The sequence below is a fragment of the Tamandua tetradactyla genome, chromosome 5 (assembly GCF_023851605.1).
Source record: "Tamandua tetradactyla isolate mTamTet1 chromosome 5, mTamTet1.pri, whole genome shotgun sequence".
NCBI classification, from domain to species: domain Eukaryota; kingdom Metazoa; phylum Chordata; class Mammalia; order Pilosa; family Myrmecophagidae; genus Tamandua; species Tamandua tetradactyla.
In genome coordinates, this window is record NC_135331.1 from 119,695,721 (window position 1) to 119,722,888 (window position 27,168).

A 27,168-nucleotide genomic window follows, 5' to 3' on the forward strand; every position below is an offset into this window, starting at 1 on the left:
CATAGATTGGTAGGCAATTTATATCACATGCAGGCATCTCCATCCACTGTTCATTTCATTCCTAACTGTCAATAAATTCCACTGCCTGTTTATAAGATGTTGACTTCACAGTTTTTCATGTAGCATAAATTTACTTAGAATCGAATCGATTTTCCCTTTCTGTGAAGAATTTTGTTTTTTAATGTACAACAAATGTGTTTGTGCTTGCTATTGCTTGGTAACAGACAGGTACCTCAGATGAACATAGCTCTTTAACTGACCACATAACTGGGTCAAAAAATAGAAAAAATTGGCTCTTTGTAGACAGGCCCAGACTGACAAATCTGCACAGTTAAATTCTTTGGTGAGCTGCAGGATAAACTGCAGAGGTTTACATTCCATACATGGTCTACAAAATCAATTTGCAATAAATATATTCAGGGAAGACAATTTTGCCCCTGTGCATAGTCTATTCATTTTAAGGACATTTTTAATAAGCTTTAATAACAAGAAAATGCTTGTGGTGGGAGGGAGAATCCCATAAGTTTGCTAAACAATGACAAAGTGCTGGAATGAATGAAAAGGAAGCCGTTTGCTTTTAGAGTTTAGTGCTCTACTGACAGGGTTCTAGAGGCAGACAGTTAGTGAGCATGGGGTCCTGAATATTCTTTGTTCTTCGTTGAAAAGCAGACAGCAGATACATGTCTCCCTAGAAGTTGAAATGTGAAAATCTACAAACTAATTTGATTTCTAATTTAGTCATATTATTGGAGATTGTCTCATGGGGAGCAATTTTAAGATATGAGGTAACGCCTCATAAATAAAATGCAAACTTGCTTTTTTAATTATTTTGCAAATATGAAAAATATTTTATTTCATTTTATTGTTTACCCTGATATTTCCTTTACAATATTGAAATAACATTCTTACCACTCTTTCCTCTGGTTACAAAAATATTTTATAAACTTTTAATGAATTAAATTCAACAGACTGAAATAAAGGAAATAAGATAACATAAATCCTATTCTTTCTCTGTCTCCGAGACAGAGTCTAAGTTATTATGAACTGTGGGGTTTGAAGCTGTGTGTACACCAGAAAAACATGTTCTTAAATTTAATCCATTCCTGTGGTTATAAACTTATTCTATGTAGCACCTTTTGATGGGATTACTTCAGTTAAGCCATGTCTCCCCTCAATCAGGATGAATCTTAATTCTAATACTGAAGTCCTTTTTAAGAGAATGAAATTCAGACACAAAGAGAGAAAACCACAGATGGAACAGCCAGAAGCTGAGCGTCCATGGAACTCAGGAGAAAAGGGAGAGACCAGGAAATGCCGCCATGTGCCTTGTCATGTGACAGAGAAACCAAGGATGGTTGAGAAAAGCATTGTTTTGATGATGCCTTGATTTGGACTGTCTTTTAGCCTCAAAACCATAAGCAGGTAAATTCCCTTTGTTTAAGGCAAACCATTTCATGGTATTTGCTTAGGCAGTCTAAGAACGAAAACATGGACAAAATCAGAAAAAAATTTAGTAAAACCTCTTAGGGAAATCTTGAAATTGATTATTCTGTGAGATTAGGTTTAGTTGCATGTAACAGACAATCCCCAAACAACGGTGATTTAAACAAAATAAAAGATTCTCTCTCTCTCTCATTAACCAAAAGTCTAAAGGTGAGCAATCCCAGGCTGGAATGGTAGTTTTATAGTCACCAAGTATTTAGGCTTCTTTGATCTTCTTGCTTCACCATCTTTGCGGGTATCCTTCATTCTTAAGGATACCATGAGTCCAAGATAACGTCTTGAAGTTAAGTTTTCTGATCCACATTTCAGGTTTCAGAGAGTAGGAAGGTGACAGGGGGTGGGTGTGTGCATGTGGGGGGTTATGTCTTTCCACACTTAAGGAGTTTTTCCAGAACTCAACACAATAATTCTAACACTGCTGGTTGGCCTAAAGTTAGTCCCATGGCCAAATTGTGCTTTAAGGGAGGCTTAGAAATGTAGGCTTTTAGCTGGTTAAGTATATTGCTCCAAATAAAATAACAGTGTATAAATAAAAATGGAGAGACTATATTGCCAGACTGACTTTGCCAGACTAGACATAATTCTCTAAGAAGAAATGCTTATTTTCTTGTTTTTAATAAGTACATTTTTATTAAGCAAATTCAACATTTATCATTGACAAAAACATAATGCCTTTAGAGAAAGGCTATGGTATTGTATTTTGACATATGAACAATTTTCAATCTAATGAAAGCCTTTGACCAGAAAATATTTTCCAGCTGTCTATTTTTAAGACCAATTTGTTCATAAGCTCAGAATACTGGTAAAAACTACTGGAACAGTAACTGTCACTTTGGTCTGCTAGGACCTTCATTTGCATAGGTAGAAAAAAGTGCTAATTCAATATGTCAATGGATTTGAAAGCAACAGTCCATTAAGGCAATCTTTGAAGAAAATTTCTGTTTATATATATGTGTGTATGTGTATATTAAGTGCTGTTATTCTATATGTGCCAGGATACTGAACTAGATACTGAACTAGAAAAAAAGTGAAAGGCAGGAGTTGTGCCCCTTCCCACCAAACATAAGGAAAAGCAATCTCCTTAGTTCTTAAGGAAGAAAAAAATTAGCTACTCAAAAACTGCCTTCAACCAGTTACAAGAAGATTTACTTTCCTCAACAATTTCTTATGTGGTCATAATCAACTCTGTATCCTTACTCCCATTTGGGATTGAACTTGATCTTCAAACATTTCTTTGTAACCAAGAACTGGGAAATACAGAATTTAAACATGGTAGGAAATGAGCGATGTTGAGATGGGTTGAGCAGCAGGATATTCAAACAACTGTTGAGTTAGAGAGAGAAATCTGGATGATATCAGAGTGGATGCTATCAAAAGATTTATGAGCTTACATGACAGAAAATTACATGTACTTGAAATATGCCATTACAAAATGCCATCCTGACATTAAGCTGCTTTATAGAAGTATAATGTCCTTAAATAGCTAAGTGAATAATTGTGTCCCTGGAGTGCAGCTTTCCTCCATGGTTTTAAAATACTCCAGCTTGTCTCTAATCTCTGCAAAGAGTGTCACCACCTTAGAAAAATTCTTAAAAGAAAATTAATCTTAATTTTCTTTGACATCCTAAAGAATTGTCTTTTTTTTTTTTAGCTGGAATGGAGATTCAACCTTCTTATTTAAAATGACAAGATGTGGCAGTTTCCCAAGAGAGTGAGAATTCCAGTTGCATCACCCTTAATAAATAAAACCATTTTCTACATGCCAAGTACAGTGTTAAGCATTTTACATGTGTTATATCATTTAATTCTAATGAAAATCTAATGAGGTGTGTTCTATTATTAGATTCATTGAAGTTAAAGTACAGAGAGACCAGTGGATTCAGTAAAAGAGATTTTAACCCAGGCTGTTTGAAAGCCTATACTTTCATCAATTTTTTTATGGCTTTCTTCAAAGAGCTGTGCCCCATTGAGAGACCTAAATTAGGAGAACAAGGTAAAAAATTAATTAGGAAATATTTATAGGAGGGGCACAAGAATGCAAGGGACAAGGTAAAATCGCCCTTTTGTCTTCAAGATGATGTTGTTAAGAAGACAAGAAGAGATCATTTCTGTCTAGAAACAGGCAACCAGGAATGTGAATGAGAAGCACATACTTGGAAAGTAAAGCCTTTTACAAAGGAAGGCAGCTGTAAATTTTCCGTTTGCAATGTTTGTTTCTCCAAATTCTAGTCATCACTGCCACAATCATTCCAGAATGAGTTCCCAGTGGATATATAAACAAGGTACAACATTTCATAATTATATTTTCTATTATACCCCAAAGAGTACATTAGGATAGTAGATATGGACATAATTTGAAACAGAAATGCCTATGTAGTAGCTACAGCTGCTGATGAGAGAAAACTGGCTGATTTTTCATCCTTCGGCATTAACAAAATGGCAACTATAAAAAGGAATTCACAGATAGTACTCTGTGACTTTCATAGCCTGAACAAACCAACGACTGTTTTTATTGGTTTTTTCCGTTGGTTTGTTCCATGCTTTGCTCCATGGGATAAATGTATTTTGCATGTTCTGGACGATCTTCTGGGGCTCAGATTGGCAACAGTAAATGGTACAAGAAATGATTTGGGGGAACCACCTCATACTAGTTTGGTGGATTGAAAAAAGCATTCATTCCTACTTGATGCGAACTTGGTTTCTAAAAGGAGCTGACAATTGGATGGACATTTTTCTGATTATTGTGGAATGCTGATGTGTTAAGGCTGTATTAGAACTCTTGTGCTTTGCCTTATGTTCTCTTGGTTTCACTTCTGGCTCCACTGTGCTTACTGCAATCCGTCCTGTGAAGCTTTGCTCGACTTTGCACTGACAGCACCGCATCTCAAGCACACATTTCGAGCCTTTCCTTCTTTGCCCTCCTCCTACCCTGGTTTTTCTGGTACAGTGGCCTGGGATGTCTTGCAAGAAGGGCTTGCTTGGCACTATCACCAATCTTGCACAGCAGTCTGGAAGGGTGGGGAAATTAATGTCCCGTGGGGCAGCCGTCAATCAAAGGGAAACATGAGTCAGTGTTAAAATACTTTTCATCTTTGTTCCATGGGCAAACAATTCTGAGACTAACTTTATACAGCTCCTCACGACATTCTAGTGGGATCAAGCACACTTGCTGTCCGTGGTGATGTTCAAATCCAGAATGTGACCTGGTATTGACTTTCTCTTCTTCCCTCTTTTATTCTTTATAACCCTTTACTTCTGTTTTTTTGGGATCATTTCCAAAAATAAACTACTTGCATGGAGAATCCAGACAAAGACAAAGAAAAAAATCAAGAAAGGAACAGTATTTATGGGGTGAGCATTTACTCATTTCAAGTACAACTTTTTTTTTTATTAATTAAAAAAAATTAACTAACACAACATTTAGAAATCATTCCATTCTACATAAGCAATCAGTAATTCTTAATATCATCACATAGATGTATGATCATCATTTCTTAGTACATATGCATTGATTTAGAAAAAGAAATAGCAAGACAACAGAAAAAGAAATAAAATGATAATATAGAGAAAAAATAAAAATAAAAATACAAAAATATATAAGAGAAAAAACAACTATAGCTCAGATGCAGCTTCATTCAGTGTTTTAACATAATTACATTACAATTAGGTAGTATTGTGCTGTCCATTTTTTTTATCATACCATTCTACATATGCAATCAGTAATTCTTAACATCATCACATAGATGCATGATCATCGTTTCTTAGTACATTTGCATCGGTTTAGAAGAACTAGCAATATAACCAAAAAAGATACAGAATGTTAATATAGAGAAAAAAAATAAAAGTAATAATAGTAAGAACAAAGCAAAACAAAACAAAACAAAAACCTATAGCTCGGATGCAGCTTCATTCAGTGTTTTAACATGATTACTTCACAATTAGGTATTATTGTGCTGTCCATTTTTGAGTTTTTGTATCTAGTCCTATTGCACAGTCTGTATCCCATCAGCTCCAATTACCCATTATCTTACCCTGTTTCTAACTCCTGCTGAACTCTGTTACCAATGACATATTCCAAGTTTATTCTAGAGTGTCGATTCACATCATTGGGACCATACAGTATATGTCTTTTAGTTTTTGGCTAGACTCACTCAGCATAATGTTCTCTAGGTCCATCCATGTTATTACATGCTTCATAAGTTTATCCCGCCTTAAAGCTGCATAATATTCCATTGTATGTATATACCACAGTTTGTTTAGCCACTCTTCTGTTGATGGACATTTTGGCTGTTTCCATCTCTTTGCAATTGTAAATAACGCTGCTATAAACATTGGTGTGCAAATGTCCGTTTGAGTTTTTGCCCTTAATTCCTTTGAGTAGAATCCCAGCAATGGTATTGCTGGGTCGTATGGCAATTCTATATTCAGCTTTTTGAGGAACCGCCAAACTGCCTTCCACAGTGGTTGCACCATTTGACATTCCCACCAACAGTGGATAAGTGTGCCTCTTTCACCGCATTCTCTCCAGCACTTGTCATTTTCTGTTTTGTTGATAATGGCCATTCTTGTGGGTGTGAGATGATATCTCATTGTGGTTTTGATTTGCATTTCTCTAATGGCCAGGGACATTGAGCATCTCTTCATGTGCCTTTTGGCCATTTGTATTTCCTCCTCTGAGAGGTGTCTATTCAAGTCTTTTTCCCATTTTGTAATTGGGTTGGCTGTCTTTTTGTTGGTGAGTTGAACAATCTCTTTATATATTCTGGATACTAGACCTTTATCTGATATGTCATTTCCAAATATTATCTCCCATTGTGTAGGCTGTCTTTCTACTTTCTTGAAGTTCTTTGATGCACAAAAGTGTTTAATTTTGAGGAGCTCCCATTTATTTATTTCCTTCTTCAGTGCTCTTGCTTTAGGTTTAAGGTCCATAAAACTGCCTCCAATTGTAAGATTCATAAGATATCTCCCTACATTTTCCTCTAACTGTTTTATGGTCTTAGACCTAATGTTTAGATCTTTGATCCATTTTGAGTTAACTTTTGTGTAGGGTGTGAGATATGGGTCTTCTTTCATTCTTTTGCATATGGATATCCAGTTCTCTAGGCACCATTTGTTGAAGAGACTGTTCTGTCCCAGGTGAGTTGGCTTGACTGCCTTATCAAAGATCAAATGTCCATAGATGAGAGGGTCTATATCTGAGCACTCTATTCGATTCCATTGGTCGATATATCTATCTTTATGCCAATACCATGCTGTTTTGACCACTGTGGCTTCATAATATGCCTTAAAGTCAGGCAGTGCAAGACCTCCAGCTTCGTTTTTTTTTCCTCAAGATGTTTTTAGCAATTCGGGGCACCTGCCCTTCCAGATAAATTTGCTTATTGCTTTTTCTGTTCTGAAAAATAAGTTGTTGGGATTTTGATTGGTATTGCATTGAATCTGTAAATCAATTTAGGTAGGATCGACATCTTAACTATATTTAGTCTTCCAATCCATGAACACGGTATGCCCTTCCATCTATTTAGGTCTTCTGTGATTTCTTTTAGCAGTTTTTTGTAGTTTTCTTTAGATAAGTTTTTTTTTGTCTCTTTAGTTAAATTTATTCCTAGGTATTTTATTCTTTTAGTTGCAATTGTAAATGGGATTTGTTTCTTGATTTCCCCCTCCGCTTGTTCATTGCTAGTGTATAGAAATACTGCAGATTTTTGAATGTTGATCTTGTAACCTGCTACTTTGCTATACTCATTTATTAGCTCTAGTAGTTTTGTTGTGGATTTTTCCGGGTTTTCGACGTATAGTATCATATCGTCTGCAAACAGTGATAGTTTTACTTCTTCCTTTCCAATTTTGATGCCTTGTATTTCTTTTTCTTGTCTAATTGCTCTGGCTAGAATTTCTAACACAATGTTGACTAATAGTGGTGATAGTGGACATCCTTGTCTTGTTCCTGATCTTAGGGGGAAAGTTTTCAATTTTTCCCCATTGAGGATGATATTAGCTGTGGGTTTTTCATATATTCCCTCTATCATTTTAAGGAAGTTCCCTTGTATTCCTATCCTTTGAAGTGTTTTCAACAAGAAAGGATATTGAATCTTGTCAAATGCCTTCTCTGCATCAATTGAGATGATCATGTGAATTTTCTGCTTTGATTTGTTGATATGGTGTATTACATTAATTGATTTTCTTATGTTGAACCATCCTTGCATACCTGGGATGAATCCTACTTGGTCATGATGTATAATTCTTTTAATGTGTTGTTGGATACGATTTGCTAGAATTTTGTTGAGGATTTTTGCATCTATATTCATTAGAGAGATTGGCCTGTAGTTTTCTTTTTTTGTAATATCTTTGCCTGGTTTTGGTATGAGGGTGATGTTGGCCTCATAGAATGAATTAGGTAGTTTTCCCTCCGCTTCGATTTTTTTGAAGAGTTTGAGGAGAGTTTGAGGTACTAATTCTTTCTGGAATGTTTGATAGAATTCACATGTGAAGCCATCTGGTCCTGGACTTTTCTTTTTAGGAAGCTTTTGAATGACTGATTCTATTTCTTTACTTGTGATTGGTTTGTTGAGGTCATCTATGTCTTCTTGAGTCAAAGTTGGTTGTTCATGTCTTTCCAGGAACCCGTCCATTTCCTCTAAATTGTTGTATTTATTAGCGTAAAGTTGTTCATAGTATCCTGTTATTACCTCCTTTATTTCAGTGGTTATGTCTCCTCTTCCATTTCTGATCTTATTTATTTGCATCCTCTCTCTTCTTCTTTTTGTCAATCTTGCTAAGGGTCCATCAATCTTATTGATTTTCTCATAGAACCAGCTTCTGGTTTTATTGATTTTCTCATGTTCTCAATTTCATTTATTTCTGCTCTAATCTTTGTTATTTCTTTCCTTTTGCTTGCTTTGAGGTTAGTTTGCTGTTCTTTCTGCAGTTCTTCCAAGTGGACAGTTAATTCCTGAATTTTGCCCTTTCTTGTTTTTTGATATAGGCATTTAGGGCAATAAATTTCCCTCTTAGCACTGCCTTTGCTGCGTCCGATAAGTTTTGATATGTTGTGTTTTCATTTTCATTCACCTCGAGGTATTTGCTAATTTCTCTAGCAATTTCTTCTTTGACCCAGTTGTTGTTTAGGAGTGTGTTGTTGAGCCTCCACGTATTTGTGAATTTTCTGGCACTCCGCCTATTATTGATTTCCAACTTCATTCCTTTATGATCCGAGAAAGTGTTGTGTATGATTTCAATCTTTTTAAATTTGTTAAGACTTGCTTTGTGACCCAGCATATGGTCTATCTTTGAGAATGATCCATGAGCACTTGAGAAAAAGGTGTATCCTGCTGTTGTGGGATGTAATGTCCTATAAATGTCTGTTAAGTCTAGCTCATTTATAGTAATATTCAGATTCTCTATTTCTTTATTGATCCTCTGTCTAGATGTTCTGTCCATTGATGAGAGTGGTGAATTGAAGTCTCCAACTATTATGGTATATGAGTCTATTTCCCTTTTCAGTGTTTGCAGTGTATTCCTCATGTATTTTGGGGCATTCTGGTTCGGTGCGTAAATATTTATGATTGTTATGTCTTCTTGTTTAATCGTTCCTTTTATTAGTATATAGTGTCCTTCTTTGTCTCTTTTAACTGCTTTACATTTGAAGTCTAATTTGTTGGATATTAGTGTAGCCACTCCTGCTCTTTTCTGGTTGTTATTTGCATGAAATATCTTTTCCCAACCTTTCACTTTCAACCTATGTTTATCTTTGGGTCTAAGATGTGTTTCCTGTAGACAGCATATAGAAGGATCCTGTTTTTTAATCCATTCTGCCAATCTGTGTCTTTTGATTGGGGAATTCAGTCCATTAACATTTAGTGTTATTACTGTTTGGATAATATTTTCCTCTAACATTTTGCCTTTTGTATTATATATATCATATCTGATTTTCCTTCTTTCTACACTCTTCTCCATACCTCTCTCTTCTGTCTTTTTGTATCTGACTCTAGTGCTCCCTTTAGTATTTCTTGCAGAGCTGGTCTCTTGGTCACAAATTCTCTCAGTGACTTTTTGTCTATAAATGTTTTAATTTCTCCCTCATTTTTGAAGGATAATTTTACTGGATATAGGAATCTTGGTTGGCAGTTTTTCTTTTTTAGTAATTTAAATATATCATCCCACTGTCTTCTAGCTTCCATGGTTTCTGCTGAGAAATCTACACATAGTCTTATTGGGTTTCCCTTGTATGTGATGGATTGTTTTTCTCTTGCTGCTTTCAAGATTCTCTCTTTCTCTTTGACCTCTGACATTCTAACTAGTAAGTGTCTTGGAGAACGCCTATTTGGGTCTAATCTCTTTGGGGTGTGCTGCACTTCTTGGATCTGTAATTTTAGGTCTTTCATAAGAGTTGGGAAATTTTCAGTGATAATTTCTTCCATTAGTTTTTCTCCTCCTTTTCCTTTCTCTTCTCCTTCTGGGACACCCACAACACGTATATTTGTGCGGTTCATATTGTCCTTCAGTTCCCTGATACCCTGTTCAAATTTTTCCATTCTTTTCCCGATATTTTCTGTTTCTTGTTAGAATTCAGATGTTCCATCCTCGAAATCACTAATTCTATCTTCTGTCTCTTTAAATCTATCATTGTAGGTATCCATTGTTTTTTCCATCTTTTCTACTTTATCCTTCACTTCCATAAGTTCTGTGATTTGTTTTTTCAGTTTTTCTATTTCTTCTTTATGTTCAGCCCATGTCCTCTTCATGTCCTCCCTCAATTTATCGATTTCATTTTTGAAGAGGTTTTCCATTTCTGTTCGTATATTCAGCATTTGTTGTCTCAGCTCTTGTATCTCATTTGAACTATTGGTTTGTTCCTTTGACTGGGCCATATTCTCAAGCTTCTGAGCCTGGACAGTTATCTTCTGCTGCTGGCGTCTGGGCATTTAGTCAGATTTCCCTGGGTGTCGGACCCAACAAGGTTGTAAGATTTTTCTGTGAAATCTCTGGGTTCTGTTTTTCTTATCCTGCCCAGTAGGTGGCACTCGTGGCACACGTTTGTCTGCGGGTCCCACCAGTAAAAGGTGCTGTGGGTCCTTTAACTTTGGAAAACTCTCGCTGTCCAGGAGGTTCGCTAGCCGAAGCCGCTTGGAAGAGTGCCAGCCGGCCCGGGGTCTGAACGCGGGGACGGTTGCTGGCCGCCGCAGCCTGGGAAAGCGCCCGTCCGAATTTCCTAGTCAGCCCGGGGCGCCAAGCTTGGCGGGAGGGCGCCAGCCGCAGCGGCCCGCCCGGGACAGTGCACGTTCCCGGGGAGTCACGGGTTTGGAAGGGCCCCCCCCCCCGTCGCCGTTCTCCATGGCCTGGGGATTTCCAATCCAATTCTCTCAGTTGGTCCGGGGGGCCGCGCGTGGTGTGGGTGCCAGCCGCTGCGGTTTGAGGGGACCGCCTGTCCAATTCTCCCAGCCGGCCCTGGGAGGGGGAAGGGAGTGACTCTGGCCGCTTGCCGCCCCGCCCGGTGAAGCCTGCGCCCCTCGGCGATCTCACCAGAGCGGGTTCTCTCAGCCAGCCAGCCGTTCCAGGATGGGGTACGCTGTCTTTTTTATCTCTGTCGTGGTTTTGGGAGCTGTTCTGTTTCGTTTCTACTCCCCTAGTAGCTGTCCTGGAGGAGAAACTTCTAAATGGTCCAAGTAGCTTCCATTTCAGCTGGGACGGGGGCCGGCCAGGCGCTGGCAGACCATGGTGGTGGAGGTGTGCTTGCCGCCGCTGCCCTGCTGCTGTCGCACGTCCCACTCACTTTTTTTTTTTTTTAACAACGTGATAGGGGCTGTTTGACTGTGGATAGTTTTGGTATTTAATATGGCTTTCTCTTCTCTACCAGATCCCTAAATATTGGAATCCTGGAAGGTGGGGTTCTTCTATTCTTTTTGCCTAGAAAATCTCATCCAGTTCTCTATTTTGATGACTCTTCCCTCCCCCCCAAATTATATCTTTAGCCCTGACCTCTCCCTAGAGCATGGTTTATAACAAATTGCCTATATATCTCCATTTAAATGATTAACAGGCATCTTTTCCTTAATCTGTGTAAAATAAAACTCTTGTTTACCTCCTATTAATGCCTCCCCCAGGTACTTTTATACCTCTAATATTCTTCATGAAATTTGCCATATAGTTTTAATAATGAAATAAATACAGAAATCTGCGAGTCATTCTTTATTCCACCCTCTTCACATTCCTTCCAGCAAATTCTGTCAGTTCGAGCTCCAGAATAGATCTCAAGTTCATCCACTTATCTCCATCCCCACTGCCATCATCCTCATCATACACATAATTATCTCTTGCCAGGACTAGTATGATAGCTTTCTAAAATCAATTCTCTATACACAGTCAGAATGATTTAAAATGCACATGCACAGGAATCATTCCCATCTTTCACGCTTCTCATTGACTTCCTAGTGCACCTAGAAATAAAAGTCTAAAACTTTACCTTACTCCATAAAGGCCCATATGATCTGGGCCCTGCTTAATCTAATAGGATTTTCTCCCTTGCTCTCTTATGTTCTCGCCACAATGGGACATTTCCATTCTTTGAACAGCTCAGGTTCTGCCTATCCTCAGTCTTCCAGTTTCTGAATCTTCTGCCCTGGGCTGTTCTTTTCCTCCTCTTCATATAACACATTCCCTATTCTTTAAATCTCAGCACAGATGTCTCCTCCTCTGAGAGTCGCTCTCTTCTTGACCATCAGTTTTCAGTTTTACCCACGCCCTCGTTACTCTCCATCACTCCTTGTTTATTTCCTTAGTAATTCTCTTCATAAGCTTTCTATTGTGTTTTGAATGGTTTTCATTTTATTTATACCTTCTCAATTGGAATGTAAGCTCAATGAGGGCAGGTATCTCACATTTCTTGATAAACTTCATATTTCCAATGTCTTTAATTTATGGGGCACATTTGTGGAAGGTGTTAATAATGGAAAGGCTAATTATTTTTAGAGGTTCCTCTGGTTGGGTGCATTAAGGAATTCTTTCTGACCTACACTGATGCAAAAACCCTGCTAAACTTTATATAATTTTTCCTGTCTCAATAATTTATGAATATTTGCATCTTTGGAACCCTATTGAGACCAAGAGATGGAAATAAACACATCCCCACCCCTTTTTTTGTAAAGATGGGCAGAAATTTTTATTAATCTTCATTTCTTATTTCATATTGTCAGTCTTATTTTCAGGTGGGAAGCAATACTGAAGCGTCATCTCTTGGTGATTGAATTTATGTGACCAGTTCTATTTTCCAATAGCTTTTGCTTAATAAGAACAATTATGGCTGAGAAATATGAGGATTTTATAGGAAATGACAAGACTATAATTCCATCCAGTCTATGATGTTTTCTCTTAACATAGAATTGGCTAACTTCTAATATAATCCTGCTACACACAATGAAATTCTAATGTTTCTTAACTTTTCTTTTTTCCCAACTGCACATAAATCCATTGTCTCAATTCCTTTCAAAGACGTATATATCAAAAATGTCAATACTTTCTAGTCACAGGCTCTCATTAACTTTAGTTTCAACTTTACTACCTATCACATTAGGATGTACCCCAGTTCTTCTGTGGGTCAGGAAAAGTTGGATCTGTTTATTTCACTTCATGGGTATAGGGCTCTATGCTCACTTTGGCAGCCTTATTCTAAAATACGGTACTAAATATCACCTGGGCCAAAGGGGTTGACTTTGCTTTTGATTTTTATGGTGAAAATAAAGACATGGAAAATCTTGTCCTGAGTTGATTAACATTTAAATCAATTATTTTTAATATTTCTTAAAACATCTAAAGACAGTAATTTCTGTATATCAAAGCTAACATTAAATTCGTAAGCAACTTGCTACTTACAGTATAGCATTTGGTACCTTTTTATTATTTAGGGTTTCCACATACTGGATTTTCCTAAAGAGAGGCACAGGGCTATTATTATTAATTTGTTTGTTTATTTATTTTGTGTTTGCTATATGGTGGGGCCAATTTCATTACTTTTCCATGTGTGTATCCCGTTATTGCAGCACCATTTGTTGAATTTTTGCTTGGTTTTTGTTTGTTTGTTTTGCTTGTTTGTTTGATTTTTTGGGAAGTGCATGGACTGGGAATTGAACCTGGGTCTCCCGCAAGGCACAAAGCTGGCAAGAATTTTACCACTGAACTACCCTTGCACCTCCCCACCCCATGGTTATTATTTTGATGTATTTATTGTTATATGTTGGGGATAATTCATGTCCCCCACAAAGGGCATGTTTGGGTCCCAAACCCTTGTCCTGTGGGTGTGAATCCATTTGTAAATGGGACCTCTGAAGATGTAATTAGTTAAGATGTGCCGAAACTGAACGAGGTGGGCCTTAGTCCAATAATGCTGAAGTCCCTATGAGCAAAGGAAATTGGACACAGAGAAGTAGCCATGGGGACCAGCCAGAAGCTGGAAGTCAGTGGAACCCAGAAGAGAAAAGAGAAGACACCACCATGTGCATTGCACGTGATGGAAAAGCCGAAGACCTAGGATCACAGGCAGCCAACCTTGGAATGCCTTTGAGGAGAAAACATCACCTCAAACCTGATTTCGGACTTCTAACCTCAAAGCCACGAGCCATAAATTACCATTATTTAAGCCAATTTGGTACTTGTTTTAGCAGCCAGGAAACTCAAATAATATGTAATAACAGTATTGTTTTTTTATTAATCTTTAAACACAATTGGATTACAATATATAGGTTTGTTAATATTATACTCCCAGTTTGCCAAAGCTGTATAAAATAATTTGATTTTATAAAGTGTTCCTGAGTTCTCCTTGTTAGACTTTTATCATTAAATTGACTTTGAGATCTTATAGAATGGAAATTTTTTGTAGCCTTATCTCAGGGAAAACTCGTTACTTCTATTGTAATTGCTTGACAAGTATGAAAAATACCTGTTCAGTGATCAGTTCCACTGATGGGTCTTGTCTGGACTGACTTGAAAGAAACCAAGTAAGGGATTTGACATAATTAATCAGTCAGTTGCTGTCCTTGATTACTCTGAGTGACTTCTCTCCTCTTCATCTCCTCCTACCTGTGTTTCATGTTTAACAATCAAAATCTCTTACTGTTATTGCAGAGGAGTCCAGACCTTCCATAAGGGCAGATGCAGAGGGCTTCTGTCGTGGATTTCAGGACACAGGTAGCACCATGTCCACATGGGTTATTTTCACAAGTTGCAAACTGGCATAGCTTGCCCCAGTAGAGCCTTGGACATTCGCAAAACCAATTTTCACCATCACTGAGAACAGAAAAGAAATTAAAAAATCAATCAGAAACCAATATCACACACATATGTAAATAAAGTTACAATTGCATCTTGCCCAATAAGTAGAGTTTTTCTTCCCCTTTCCTCTTTCTTTTACAACTTTTAAGTATTTTTAGCTGTGTACTTTATATTGAAAGCAGATTAACAGCTTTATAGATTGCCTGGAGGCATGAGTTCTATTTTAAGCCATCTATTTTTATTTTTAATTTATCTCATTTTTTATTTCATGGTAGGTGCCTTTTCAGGGCTTCATTAAATATGTGTGGTGCTGCCTCAGTAAAGCGTTTCAAGTGTCTATTAGAAAAACACTCTCTTAGGCTCAAAGCTCAGAGGAGAATTTTAAGCTAGTGATAAGCTCCCTGCACCGAGGACAAAGTCCTCCAAGAGCAGCACTTGTGGTAATTCTGAAAGAAAAGCACAGTGGGGAGCTGTAATGACTGCACAACACTCTAGTTTAAAATATAGTTTGGTGGCCCCAGGCTGAGAGTGCCTGTGAAGGCTGAGCTCAGGAAAAATATGCTTCTCACCTGCCCGTGGAAGCATTCTCAGGAGGGGGCAGTGACTGTGTTGTTTCTGCCTGCCCTGCATCCATTCCCTTTCGCTTAGCAGCAGTAGCTGCTATATTCCTTTGCAGGATCCAACCTTCCACCATTGTCAGCCTATGTAGTCTGGGAAGGGCAGGACCCTCGCTTGGTGTCAGTTGTAAGATGAGTGCAGGACGGACACTATACTAAGCCAGGCCAATTGGCATTGACTTGAACTCTTGGGAAAAAGAGCTCTTGCTACTGGGGTTGCTAAATTGATAGTGCTAGTGGCATATGATGATCAAGAAAGGAGAGCCTGGCTGGGAATAAATGAATAATTCCTAGCAAAGCAAATATGAGACTGAGAGTGATAGATTTTTGGTTATGTTGTTTGGACACCAGATCCAGCCATAACTATGCAATTATGTGAGCCAAGATATTCCACCCCCCTTTTAACTTTTTAAGCCAATCTGAATTGGGATTTTGTAATTTGCAGTTCGATGAATTCCAGTGACTGTTGATAGCTTTTCCTTTCTTTCTATCACTTTCTCTTTACTACCTTCGCCCAACACACCTTGCTATATAGGATTCTTTAATTTTTTTCCCTACTTGTATCTTGTCTTCTCAACATGAATATTAGCTCTCAGGGGAGAATGCCAGGTTCAGCCCAAGCAAATTATGAAGCTAGCAAATTTTGTGTCCATGACTCATTCTCCTATTCCAGTTGCAGATTTCTTTCACCCTGTGGAATTCTCCTGTTCTTCTTATCTTGTGGTCTCTTGATACCTTTCTTGCATCTATTAATCCCCTCACTCCAAAACAAATTTGCTTGCAGGAAAGATCAGATTCTTTCATATCAGTAAATACCTGACTTTGAAATCTGAAGCAGTTTCCTTTTCCAAAAATAACTACGCTTTTACATGCACTCCCTATGGAAACAGGATGAAGCACTATGGAGAAACTTCAAGTATCATATAGCAGGTGAAGGCCTTGGCAGGGTTTAAGGGTTTGAGATTCTGATAGTATGCTGTAAGTGAGCAAGTGATTTACTCATTTTATTGTCTTCATATAGCAACTTGCATAGTGTTTTATATATAGTAAACAGATGTAGAATCTCATAGGCTCTCAGGGGTAGGAGAAAATTTTAAGATCAATGTTACTAAGAGAGGGCACATTTTTATAAAGTGCCACAGACAAACTCTTCTGATTCTGGGTTACAAAGCAAAGTTTTGAGGAGTGTTGGGTTAGTGGTGTTCCTTCTTGCCTCACAGAAGTGTTAGCTAAAGGCACAAGCTATCTTTCCTGCAGACCACCTGGCAGATAGAGAGATACCTCTGGTGTGACTTAAAGTGTTAGTTGGAAACTTAGCATTGTTTGAGGCCGTACTTTGCTTTCACTCACCTAACTGGTGTTGAAAACTCAGTATTAAGCATCATATTCTGGAATAAAGTCTAGGAGTTTAACACTCTTGGAAGCTGCATCCTGGAGGAACCAAATTAGTTCTTTTACAATAAAGGAGAACACCATCTACATAAAAGCCTAACCAGTCTAAATATTGATTGATTGACGTGCCTTAATCATATAGCCCTAACCAGATATGAAAGGCAGGAAAGACACTTTTTATGTTAAAGACCAAGGAAAGCACCAATTTTAATCATGTCCTATTGATAAATCAAGCCTCATTTCCTTTTTTTTTTTTTTTTTTTTTGCTTTCATCAGGTGTTGGGAGAAGTTGGTTATATAAATTCATGCTGAGATGACTAACTGAGTGCATCTGCACATCAGCAGGCAGCTAGAGCAGAGAGAAAGTAGAAACTCCTGAGAAAAAAGTTCCAAGAAAGGGGAAAAATCACCTTAATCTTGCTAACCAAGGCAAATATCCAGAGTCCTCCTGCCCATTTTGATATCCTATTAGCACTTCATTAGAAAGAGTCCACTTTACTAATTAACATTTTGCCTGATGATGGGCACCTCAATAGATTTAACTTCAATTTGAACCTTGAAGCCCCAAAAAACTTCCTGGGATGTTTGATAACTACCACAAATAGTTCAAAATTTTTTTTCTTTGCTACCAGTTGTGTTACACCTGCTACCTAAAGAGTTCTCCTGTTCTGATCTTGCCAAAGATCCTCATTACTGAATCCCAACTTTCTTAAAAGCTACCAGGACAGCTGTTTCCTTTGTTGCTTAACCCCTTGGTGCCTTGCCACATCCTGAAGCAAACGGCCATGTTGACTAGGAAAGCGAGTGTCCTGAGGCTGTTGGGCCTTATGTAAGGTAGGTGACTGTGATTAAAACAATGTCACCTCCCTTCACTCAGTTTGCTTCAAATGTGCAGTGCTGTGGATTTCTTGAGCACTGTTTAATCTGATTTGTTATGGGAGAATATATTCGCATGGAGTATTTTTTTCTTTTGAGAAAAGTTTAAAACTTTCTCCATCACAGTCCTACAAATCATACAGAAAATTGTTTTGCAAATCTCCCTCTAAGGAAGTCAGGATATATATTTTTTTAATTAAAAGTAGGTCTGGGAAGAAACTCAAATAATTGGTGAAGATTTTATATGAACACCATATTTATTGTCTTTTGTTGTCAACCAATATTGGTTGTGCACCTACACCATGGGTAGCGTGCCATGTGTCATGGGGTGAATAAGGCTTGCTGCTGTTCTCTTTGAGGGAGAAGACATCCGTGTCTGAACAAGTCTCTGTAAAACAGCATATAATGCCGCCAAGTGAATTTCAATAGCAGCTATTAAAGGATTTGAAAATGTTAGCTCTGTGATGTGTGGATTCAGATGTCAGTAGTTTCAAATGCTGTTCAGTAGACTGGCATCACAGAGGGTTACCAGTAAATCTCCCTTGTGATTTCTACAAATGCAAATCCAACTGCTCCCTTGCCCTCTGAGATTCTGTATTTAGGAAGTCTGGGCTGAGGACCAGAATCCTGCATTTAAAAAATATCATCAGATGATCCTCATGTATAGCTCACTTTTAGCTTATGCCAGCCCCTGATGCAAATTTTCTCCCCAGAGTAAAAGCTGGATGGCTTCAGTTTGTACTGTGTCCTTAGGATGCCAGGGCATTGTAATTTTCTCTCTCTGCGTGGGCTAGAAATTTGACTATTTACTAACATATATCTAAAAAAAATAGGGTTTATCCATCCAACTACAAAGATTATTTTTATTTTAGTAGTGCATATATGGTCTACTGCATGTACATTGTACTTATCAAAAAATATGAAAAAATTAGCCCAGTCATTTTTAGCTTAGTTTTTAAAAAAATCACCTACCTAAATTTATGCAAAATCTGTCTATTTAGGCACTGTGAATGATACAGCATATTAGATTACAAGTTTAGAATATGGTTAGCATATGAAATGGCTGTGATTAAGTTTCTAAGGGTATCAAAAATTATCTTTAGAAAAATTTAACTAAAAGAAATCAAAGATGCTGGTTTGAAAGGTGTCCACTATTTACATAACACAACCAGATGCCAAAAACATCTTTAAGAATTAAAAGGAAGCCTGCATGTATTAACTTAAAGAAATTAATAACTCTTTCCCCACTCTTTGTGTCTAACAGATCATTAGCGTATTTCAAAGTTGGCCACCCACAGTGTGGAGAGAGAGAGGTTCTCTGCAGGAAAGTGTGCAGAAATGAATTCTTATGAATAATGTCTCTTAGATACTTCCAAGAAAATAAAATTGCTATTGGCTGAAACAACCCATTTCCATGTATAGGCTCTTCTATTTATAGCACAGCAGTGCAGCCTTAAGAAAATGCAAACGAGATCCCGAGTCGCTGTGGTTTAAGTCAAACTTTCATCCTGTTTTCATCAATTTCACAACACTATGAAAGGAGTCTGCTAATTACACAGCAGTACTTTTTCTTTCTTTCTTCTTCTTTTTTTTTCTTTTAACCTAGATTCTTTCTTCAATTTTTCGAACTCCTTTCGAATGGGCTGTCAGCTGTGCGTGCTCCCCTGCTCCAGTACCAGAGCTAGTTCTTTTCCTGCCTCGAAGACAGAACTGCCTGAAAGAATGTTATTTCTTGCAGTAATGCACATCCTCATGCCCAACATTTTGCATTTAAAATTTTTCCTTTTTAAAAGTAGCCGTACGTGTGGGCGGGCCACAGTGGCTCAGCAGGTAGAGTTTTCGCCTGCTGTGCTGGAAACCGGGTTCGATTCCCGGTGCCAGTCCATGTGAAAACAAAAAAAAGTAGCCATACATGGGTGCATGGGTGGTTCACTGGTTAGAATGCCTGCCTTTCATGCGGGAGACCCAGTTCGATTTCCACCATGCACCAAAAAAAAAAAAAAAAAAAAAAAAAAAAAAAAAAGGAGCCGTACCTGAAAATAAGAGAAATAATGCAAAACCAAAATTACCTAAAGGTAACCTAGAAAGTGAAGTTAAGAACCTTAGATATGTCTACATGACCTTCATTGGTTAAAACAAAACAAAATCAGAATTTCCTCCTCAGAAGTGTATCAGTTGAAGATAAGTCTTTTCCATTTCTTTTACCTTGTAGCTTTCTAGTCCTTCTGCAGAAGAGCTAACACTTTCTTTTCCAGAAACTATCCAAGCCTGAAGGGGGAGCTAACAGGGTAAAAATGGCAATCATCTAAATAAGTTATGAGATGTTTCTGAGAATGTGCCTAGCATAGTATTTGATGGACTAGCTGCTGAATAGGGAAATGATAACATAGGCAAATAGACAATTAGCTATAGTCTGACTTAGCTAATGGTTGGATAGGAGCAAGAGTATGGAATCTGTTGCAAAGAGAAGTTGGCCTAGGAAAGAAGGATAAGGTGGAGGCCACTGCTGGAGGAGGGAAGGGGGAGGAAAGGGGAGAAAAATAAAATGATGCATTAATAATTGTTTGTAGAAAGTATGCATCATTCCAATGCCTAAATTACCTCACCCAATTAAAAATAGAACAGCTCAGTGTCTTAAGATTAGACTTAGTTGCCCAAAGTAATGATTTCATAATAGATTTTCCTATTCCATGTTCGTTGCAAAATTAGCCAACCTCCAGCCCGCCACACTGCAAGGGTAATTTGGGCAGGATTTGATATTAAAAAATCAGTAAATGCAATGTGTATGAAGCTCTGGAGCACTCAGATAATTTCCTATAAGGATAATATGCCTATTTGGAGGCTATTTAAGGCTAGAAGAGTTGGTACAAGTTTTTAAAACTCTATTTTAACTTCTACTAAAAAGAAATAAAAGCATCCCCTAAAATATTTAAGCCAACAGAGTACCATTTCACCCACTCTCTTGACCTAAGTAATATTCGCAGACCTACAATTTCTACTTACTGTTGCCATGGTGAATTTACGTTGTCAGGAAGGTGGAAATACAGCACACAATCTTGGTGGTTGTTATTTTCTGATACTAAGAATTGTCTATTAAATTGCTGTAGGGAAAATTTATTCCTTACAAACAAGAGGAATAGTAAATAACAGCTCTCTAGAAAGGTACACATTTATGAACAATGAAACATTCTTTATGAACATAGCTACATCCCCACATGAGTTTGCAATGAGAAGTTTATTTTTTTAATTTCTCACTTATATCATGTCCTTTCGTCTTCCAATCTATAAACTCACATTTTGGGTTGGGAAAAGGAAAGAAATTTAGCAGAGATCTTGCCTCTTAGTTTATTGAGTCAGTAGGTCAGGTTTGCTTTTAAACTAGTTTGTGTCTGTCACTTAGAAAAAAAGGGTGACATTTGGGACTGTCCCAAATCTCCTTATATAGGGTCAGTGTTATGAATAATGTGGAACAGAGATTATTGCCTGGCAAGTAGTTTAAGGGCTATCTCCTGAGTCATATGGTATATTTAGATTATAATTCTGAATCCCAGACTCAAAGTTTGATGCACATTATGTGCAACACCATTAGAATTGCCACTCAGCATTTATCCATCTACAAGAGATCATTTTCTCAGGCCTAAACTCTGTTTATCCCTCATCTCATGCCTCCAGCATATCCTACCTGCTGGGTCCCAGATAACATTCCCAATTCATTTTGCAAAAATTCCATATCGTTTTGACTTTCATGATAAAGATTGTTCATTTTTTCCCCAATCTCTAAGCCCTGTGTCCTACAAGCAGTAGATGAGTTTATCTCCTCTTCTATAGATAAAATTGCAATCATCAGCATCAACTCTGACTTCCCACATCATCTATTCTCACACCTGTCTCTTCACCTTTCTTTCCCATTTTCCCCAAGTCCTGAGAAGAAGCATGTTTCCTTGAAAAGTTTAGAATTTCACCTAATTCAAACCTCTCAGCACATTTGAAGTATAGAGTGCCAGTATGGCTGAGGGGAGCTATAAGAAGGGACTTCAGTTCTATTAAGAATTTTAACTTTAACTTGTTAGCTTTGTATAGACATTGAAGGGATTGGAGCTGGGAAATAAAGATATTGTATTTTAGAGCGATCATTATGATATAGTGGGAAATATAGCAGGGAGCACAAATCTAGGGACAATGTGTATCAGTTATTAATTTATTGTCTCTAATTTCCAAGTCCACCCTTTATTGCCCTTCCTTGTGATACTGGAGCTAGATCTTGTAAACATATACATTTCCAAGTGGTTTGATGTTAAAATTTGTCAGTAAAGCACACTGGATGGCCACTGAAAAAGGAAGGGACTTCATTTCCTAGTTCAGGTATGCTTTCTTTTCTTCTTACTCCTGTGGGGCATGTGTAAGAAACTCAGTGGTACTCACCCCCTCCCCAGCAAGTCCCAGCAGCACCCCTCAGGCAAATTCACACCAAATGAGTTCTGCCCATGCCCCAGCTGTCTTTTCAGAGAGTATCTCAGGTGCCCCAGTGGGCAGATCCCCAGTAAGTTTCAGAAGCACTTCCATGTGACTTTTCAGTGAGTTTTCCTGGCACCCCAGTGGGCTGCTTTCTAGGAGTTTCAGCAGTTCCCCTATGAGTAGCTCCCCATTGATTCCTGCCACCACTCTAGAGGACAGCTTCCCAGGAAGTGTTGGCAGTACCCCAGCAGCTTTCTAGTAAAATTCCTCAGCAGCCTGGTGGGTGGTTTCTTCTCACCCAGTTCCAGTCTTCAGGCACCTCAGGGAGCTTCTCTGCATTCACTGGGCCATAGCCATGTGCTCTCCAATGAGGTCTAAATAACAGCCTGGAAGGTGGGGCTCTCTTCCAAATTTGTTCTTTCCTTGAGTACTTTGCCTGAGTCCTAGATGTAGTGGTTGTTCCTTATATCCATTATTCCTGTAATCTTTAAAGTACTTTTGGAAGATAATCTCCTATTACTAGCTAATCATTTTTGATATTAAACTTTCTGAAATCACTGTGTGATTTTTGTCTTCTCATTGGACCTGAGTGATACACAGAGCAGCCAGTTGGAAGGAATGGAGGGTATTAATGAAATCCAAGCAGACATGTACATAAACCCAATGGAAGTGAGCATGGAGAGAAATGATTTGAGAGATGCTTAGGAGAATAAAAACCTTCCAACCTGATTGGTTTCAGGCTGGGGCCACTGGGTAGATTTTGATGCTACTCTTGGAATTGAAGAGTACAGGTTTGGAAAGTAGGGGGAGAATATAAGATCATTTTTATGCATATTTTATTTGAAAAATCCATGGATATCCTAGTGAATATGTTAATTGGAGTGGAAGTAAATTATGAATTTAAAAGTAGTTAGTTTTTGATTAAAATAAAACTATGGATTACAATACTATGTGAGGTGTGGCAGAAACAATGGAAACAAGATGAACTTTCTCACAAACCTTATGGGCTGGACCAGGTATTTATATCAATGAAATAAAGAATTGAATTGAAAGTATTGAAAGTGTTATAGTTTCCACTGTGTGACAAAACTCTCGTGTGTGTACAGGGTCCCAAAGTTCTTTTTAAGTTTAAATGAATGAATATTCTTTCTCTTATAAATACAATTACAGTTCTTTTGAAAAATTACAAAGAAGAGAGCCCCTGTGACACACTACTTCTCATTATAGTTTCTTACCATTAATCTCCAGGCTATGCCAGTCATAATTGTTATACGGTTATTCTAGCTATTGTTGTTATTATTACTAATAACTATTGTTATTATGGTCAATGCTTAGTAAATATTTACTCCATTTTGATAATTTCATTTTTGTCAAAGAATCGAAATAGATCTGAGTTCATCAAATTATCTAGGAAATAGTTGTTTTTCCTGGAAGAGTTTGGTTAGCGTCTTGGGGACAGTTGTGGAGATGAAAGCCATCTCATAAGGGACATCTGGCTGAGCAGGAAGCATTCCAGCTTATTTTAAGGCAATCGTTAATGGTAATGATGACGACGGTGGTGGGGATGATGATGATAATTCATCATAAAATGAAACACCTGGCATGAATGACGAACTACAGGATACTGGGACAGCAGGGCTAAATAGGGACTGTCCCAGGCAGCATGGTTTCCTCCCCTAGGGGTCCTAATAAATGTCCTGCATTAACTAAATAGAAAGAATTCTCATCTCAGGCTCATTCTGAAGGGGAAGACTGTGATTTTGTTTTAGCTGTTGTATTATCTGGAAACACATTGTTTTGGGTTCAATTTTATATATATTTGGGGCATGGGCTTAGACCAATATTTTGTGTTAAGTTGACAAAACAGTGATTCAAAGCTCAGAGAACTAAAAGCAACTTTCCTGAAAAAAGAAAGAACTACCAATAATAAATCACTGCTTTGCTGTCTTTGAAATGTGGGCTTTTCTTCCTTTCTTTTTTTAATCCTGAAAGGGATAATTTGAGTTTTAAATACAAGAGGTTGAAAGTGGCTTCAGGCCTTTTCAATTAAAAGTTTTAGTTTGCAATTTACCGGAGAAGACTAACTCTCTTCTTGGAATTGGCTGACAAGATGTTAAAATGAACCTGGTGCTCTATCTTTGAAAACCACCTACAATGGCCAGCTCTCATCAAAGTGTTTCAGCTAGGGGCAAGCTTCTCAGTTCAGTGACCTTATGAAATGGTAAAGGACAGTTTTAAAAGGCATTCATACCCAGTTAACACTTTTTTTTGACACTATTAGATGTGACAATTTTCTTTTACATTAAATGGATAAAAGAAAAAAAAAAAGGAACAGTCAACTTTCCCTGCTGTTTCAATAGTTTCAATTAGTTTCTTTCCCTTCAATTGCTCCATCAGATGGTCTAGATAAGATTTCAGTATTTGGGGGGATCATTTTAAGCCTCTTTTCTAGCAGTTTGTTATTTTTAAAGCTCCAATGATTCACTACCAAATGCATCTCCATCTGCAGGAAGCAATTCCTAAATTGCTTCACTCAACAAATCCAAAAACTGCTAGGCTCACTATAGCACAGAAATAGAACTGGTTTGGAAAGGGATTACCTTTCGGGTTCAGAAAACCTTCTTCCGAGACAGGTTAGAGCATGGAGCAGATCTCTGAATACAAAAGACAACTCTTTTTTTTTTAATAAAAATCATTTGAAGTTTTGTTTCATTACTTTGACCACAGAAGTTATATTTCTTACTAATTAATATGTATGTTCTGAGTTGTAGCAAACTTTCCAATAAAAACTGAATTAAAATTTTCTAGGCAATTTAAATGCATTCTTTTCCTCAGAATTTAATAACTCTTAAGTAGGAATTCAAGGGCATGGCTCATACACGTAAAATATTAGTCTTCAGCCTGGAGATGTTATTTCCATTATTCATACAATATAATATCAGCTGTTTTAAATCTAATTAAAGTAAAATGGAAACCAGAAGAAAGGCAGGTCAAGGAACAAAGAATTATTTGCTAGTTTAATCACATGTAGAAAGCTATTGTCAACCTAGAGAGATAGAGAAGTTGACTATAGAATTTCTAAAGATAGGATGCAAATTATCTTAATACTGTGCCAACATATCCCTGAAACTGATTTAGCCTTTCTCACTAGGAAGAAGAGGTGCACTAGAACTTTTAATTGAAAAAGCCTGCAGCTATTTCCAACCTCTGATATCTAAAACCAAGTTGCCTTTTTTTCTACAAAAGAATAAAAAGGAACCACCTAACCTGGAAGTTGCTCAGGAACCATTTATTACCAAAAGCGTTGTTAGTGACTGTCCAGATGGCTTCAGGAAAACTCCAGGTATGAAGATCATAAAATATGAAACAGACTACCTAAGGGATTCTTTGTCTTAATACAAAAGATGACACTAGGGTGGGCCACGGTGGCTCAGCAGGCAAGAATGCTCGCCTGCCATGCCAGAGGACCTGGGTTTGATTCCCAGTGCCTGCCCATGTAAAAAAAAAATGTCACTCTAGCCTCCATTAACCAGCTCATACAAATATTTTTCCAAGATATACCAATTGCCAAAACCTGGGTTGTCACATGGTGTTCAGTATTGCACTAAAGTCTCTTGAAGCTGCTTATAAGCTGAGGGCAAAGGGGCAGGCATGTGACCCATTCTGCCATGCCCCAACCAGAGATAGTTTGCTTTATCTTCATTTATTCATTCATTCAATCACTCAATAAGCACTTACTGGACTTTTCTCTATGCCAGGCACTGCCAGACATAGTTACACTGTGGTAAATAAAATAGATATTGTCCCATACTGTATTGAATTTACAATCTGAATGGGGAGGCAGGAATTCAATAGTGAAATGTAAAATTACAAATTATGTTAAGTGCTAAAAAAGATGATCACATGGTGCTCCAGGAAAGGACAACAGGGAGCCTAGTTTGGATTGGGTGGTAAGGGGGAAGTTCTCTGTAAAACCAATTCAACTAAAATCTATAAAATGAGGAATTGTGCTAACTGAGGAGTGGGAATTTCAGTCAGGGAGTGGCAAGTACGAAGGGCCAGATATGAAAGCAGCCCTGACCTATCCCAGGACTCGAAAGCAGCCATTTTGCCTGGCATTCAAAAAAGGGGACGGGATTTAAAGAACCAGACAGGGGCCAGATCGCGTAAGGATAGCACTGATTTTATATCAAAACATACTCACCATTTAATATAAACATAATCAGTGTAATTTTTTTTTGTAATCTAAGAGGTTGATGAAGGCAATATTTAGTGAAAAATTCCTCATATATAGTGTAACATATTTTTCAACTTTCTTCCTTCAACAATTTCATTGTCAGCAATCAGTCACAGCATTTCCCAGCTTTTAAAACAATGACTTCCCATCACACTTGGAACAAAATCCAACTTTCTTATCAGGACCCACAGGGTTTGTATGATCTGGTGCCTGCTTCCCTCTCTGACTCATCTCTTTCCACTCACTCACTGTCCTGTAGCTTCCCCTTGGTGTGCACCGAGTCACATCCTCTCATTCCCCAGTGACTTCCGCTGCAGCTATGTGAACAGTTCCTTGGGAACTCAGACTTACTGCACTGATAACTTCTCACTACAAGCAGAGCGCAAGTCATTTTTACTTTTTAGTTGCTGGACTTCTCAGAGGCCCGTTCTACCCCTGGGCCAACACAGCTTAAATGAGCAGGGTTAAAGTTCTGTGGACAACCTTCAACAATAGTGGTTGGAAGCCAGTGGGTAAATGCTTCTGCCTTTCACTCTCCAGGGCAGGGTAAATATTTCCTGGAGACATTCTGTGGGCTTCTCAGGAGGCCCCTTCTCAGGTAGAATCAAGCCTCTATCACCCACAGCCGTGACCAGATAACTCCCCTTTCAATTAACTTTTCCTCCTGCTCGGTCTTCCTCTCCCCAGCCCTTCACTCTCTCCTTCTTCGGATGACCTCCAGGAAGCCACTTGCACCTCAGTCTGTGTAGAAGCTCTGCTTTGGGACTGAACCCAAGCTAAAACCTTGATCTTTCTGTTTTGGAAACATTTCATTTTTGCTCC

At 38.0% G+C, this 27,168-nt stretch overlaps 1 protein-coding gene across 1 annotated transcript in view; it reads right to left on the reverse strand.

Moving 5' to 3' along the window:
- The window catches only part of EYS (EGF-like photoreceptor maintenance factor), a 1,737,133-nt gene that overhangs the window by 172,859 nt on the left and 1,537,106 nt on the right, over positions 1–27,168 (reverse strand). Inside the window, 1 exon segment of the mRNA XM_077159432.1 lies at positions 14,612–14,784. Coding sequence (XP_077015547.1) covers positions 14,612–14,784 — 173 coding nt within the window.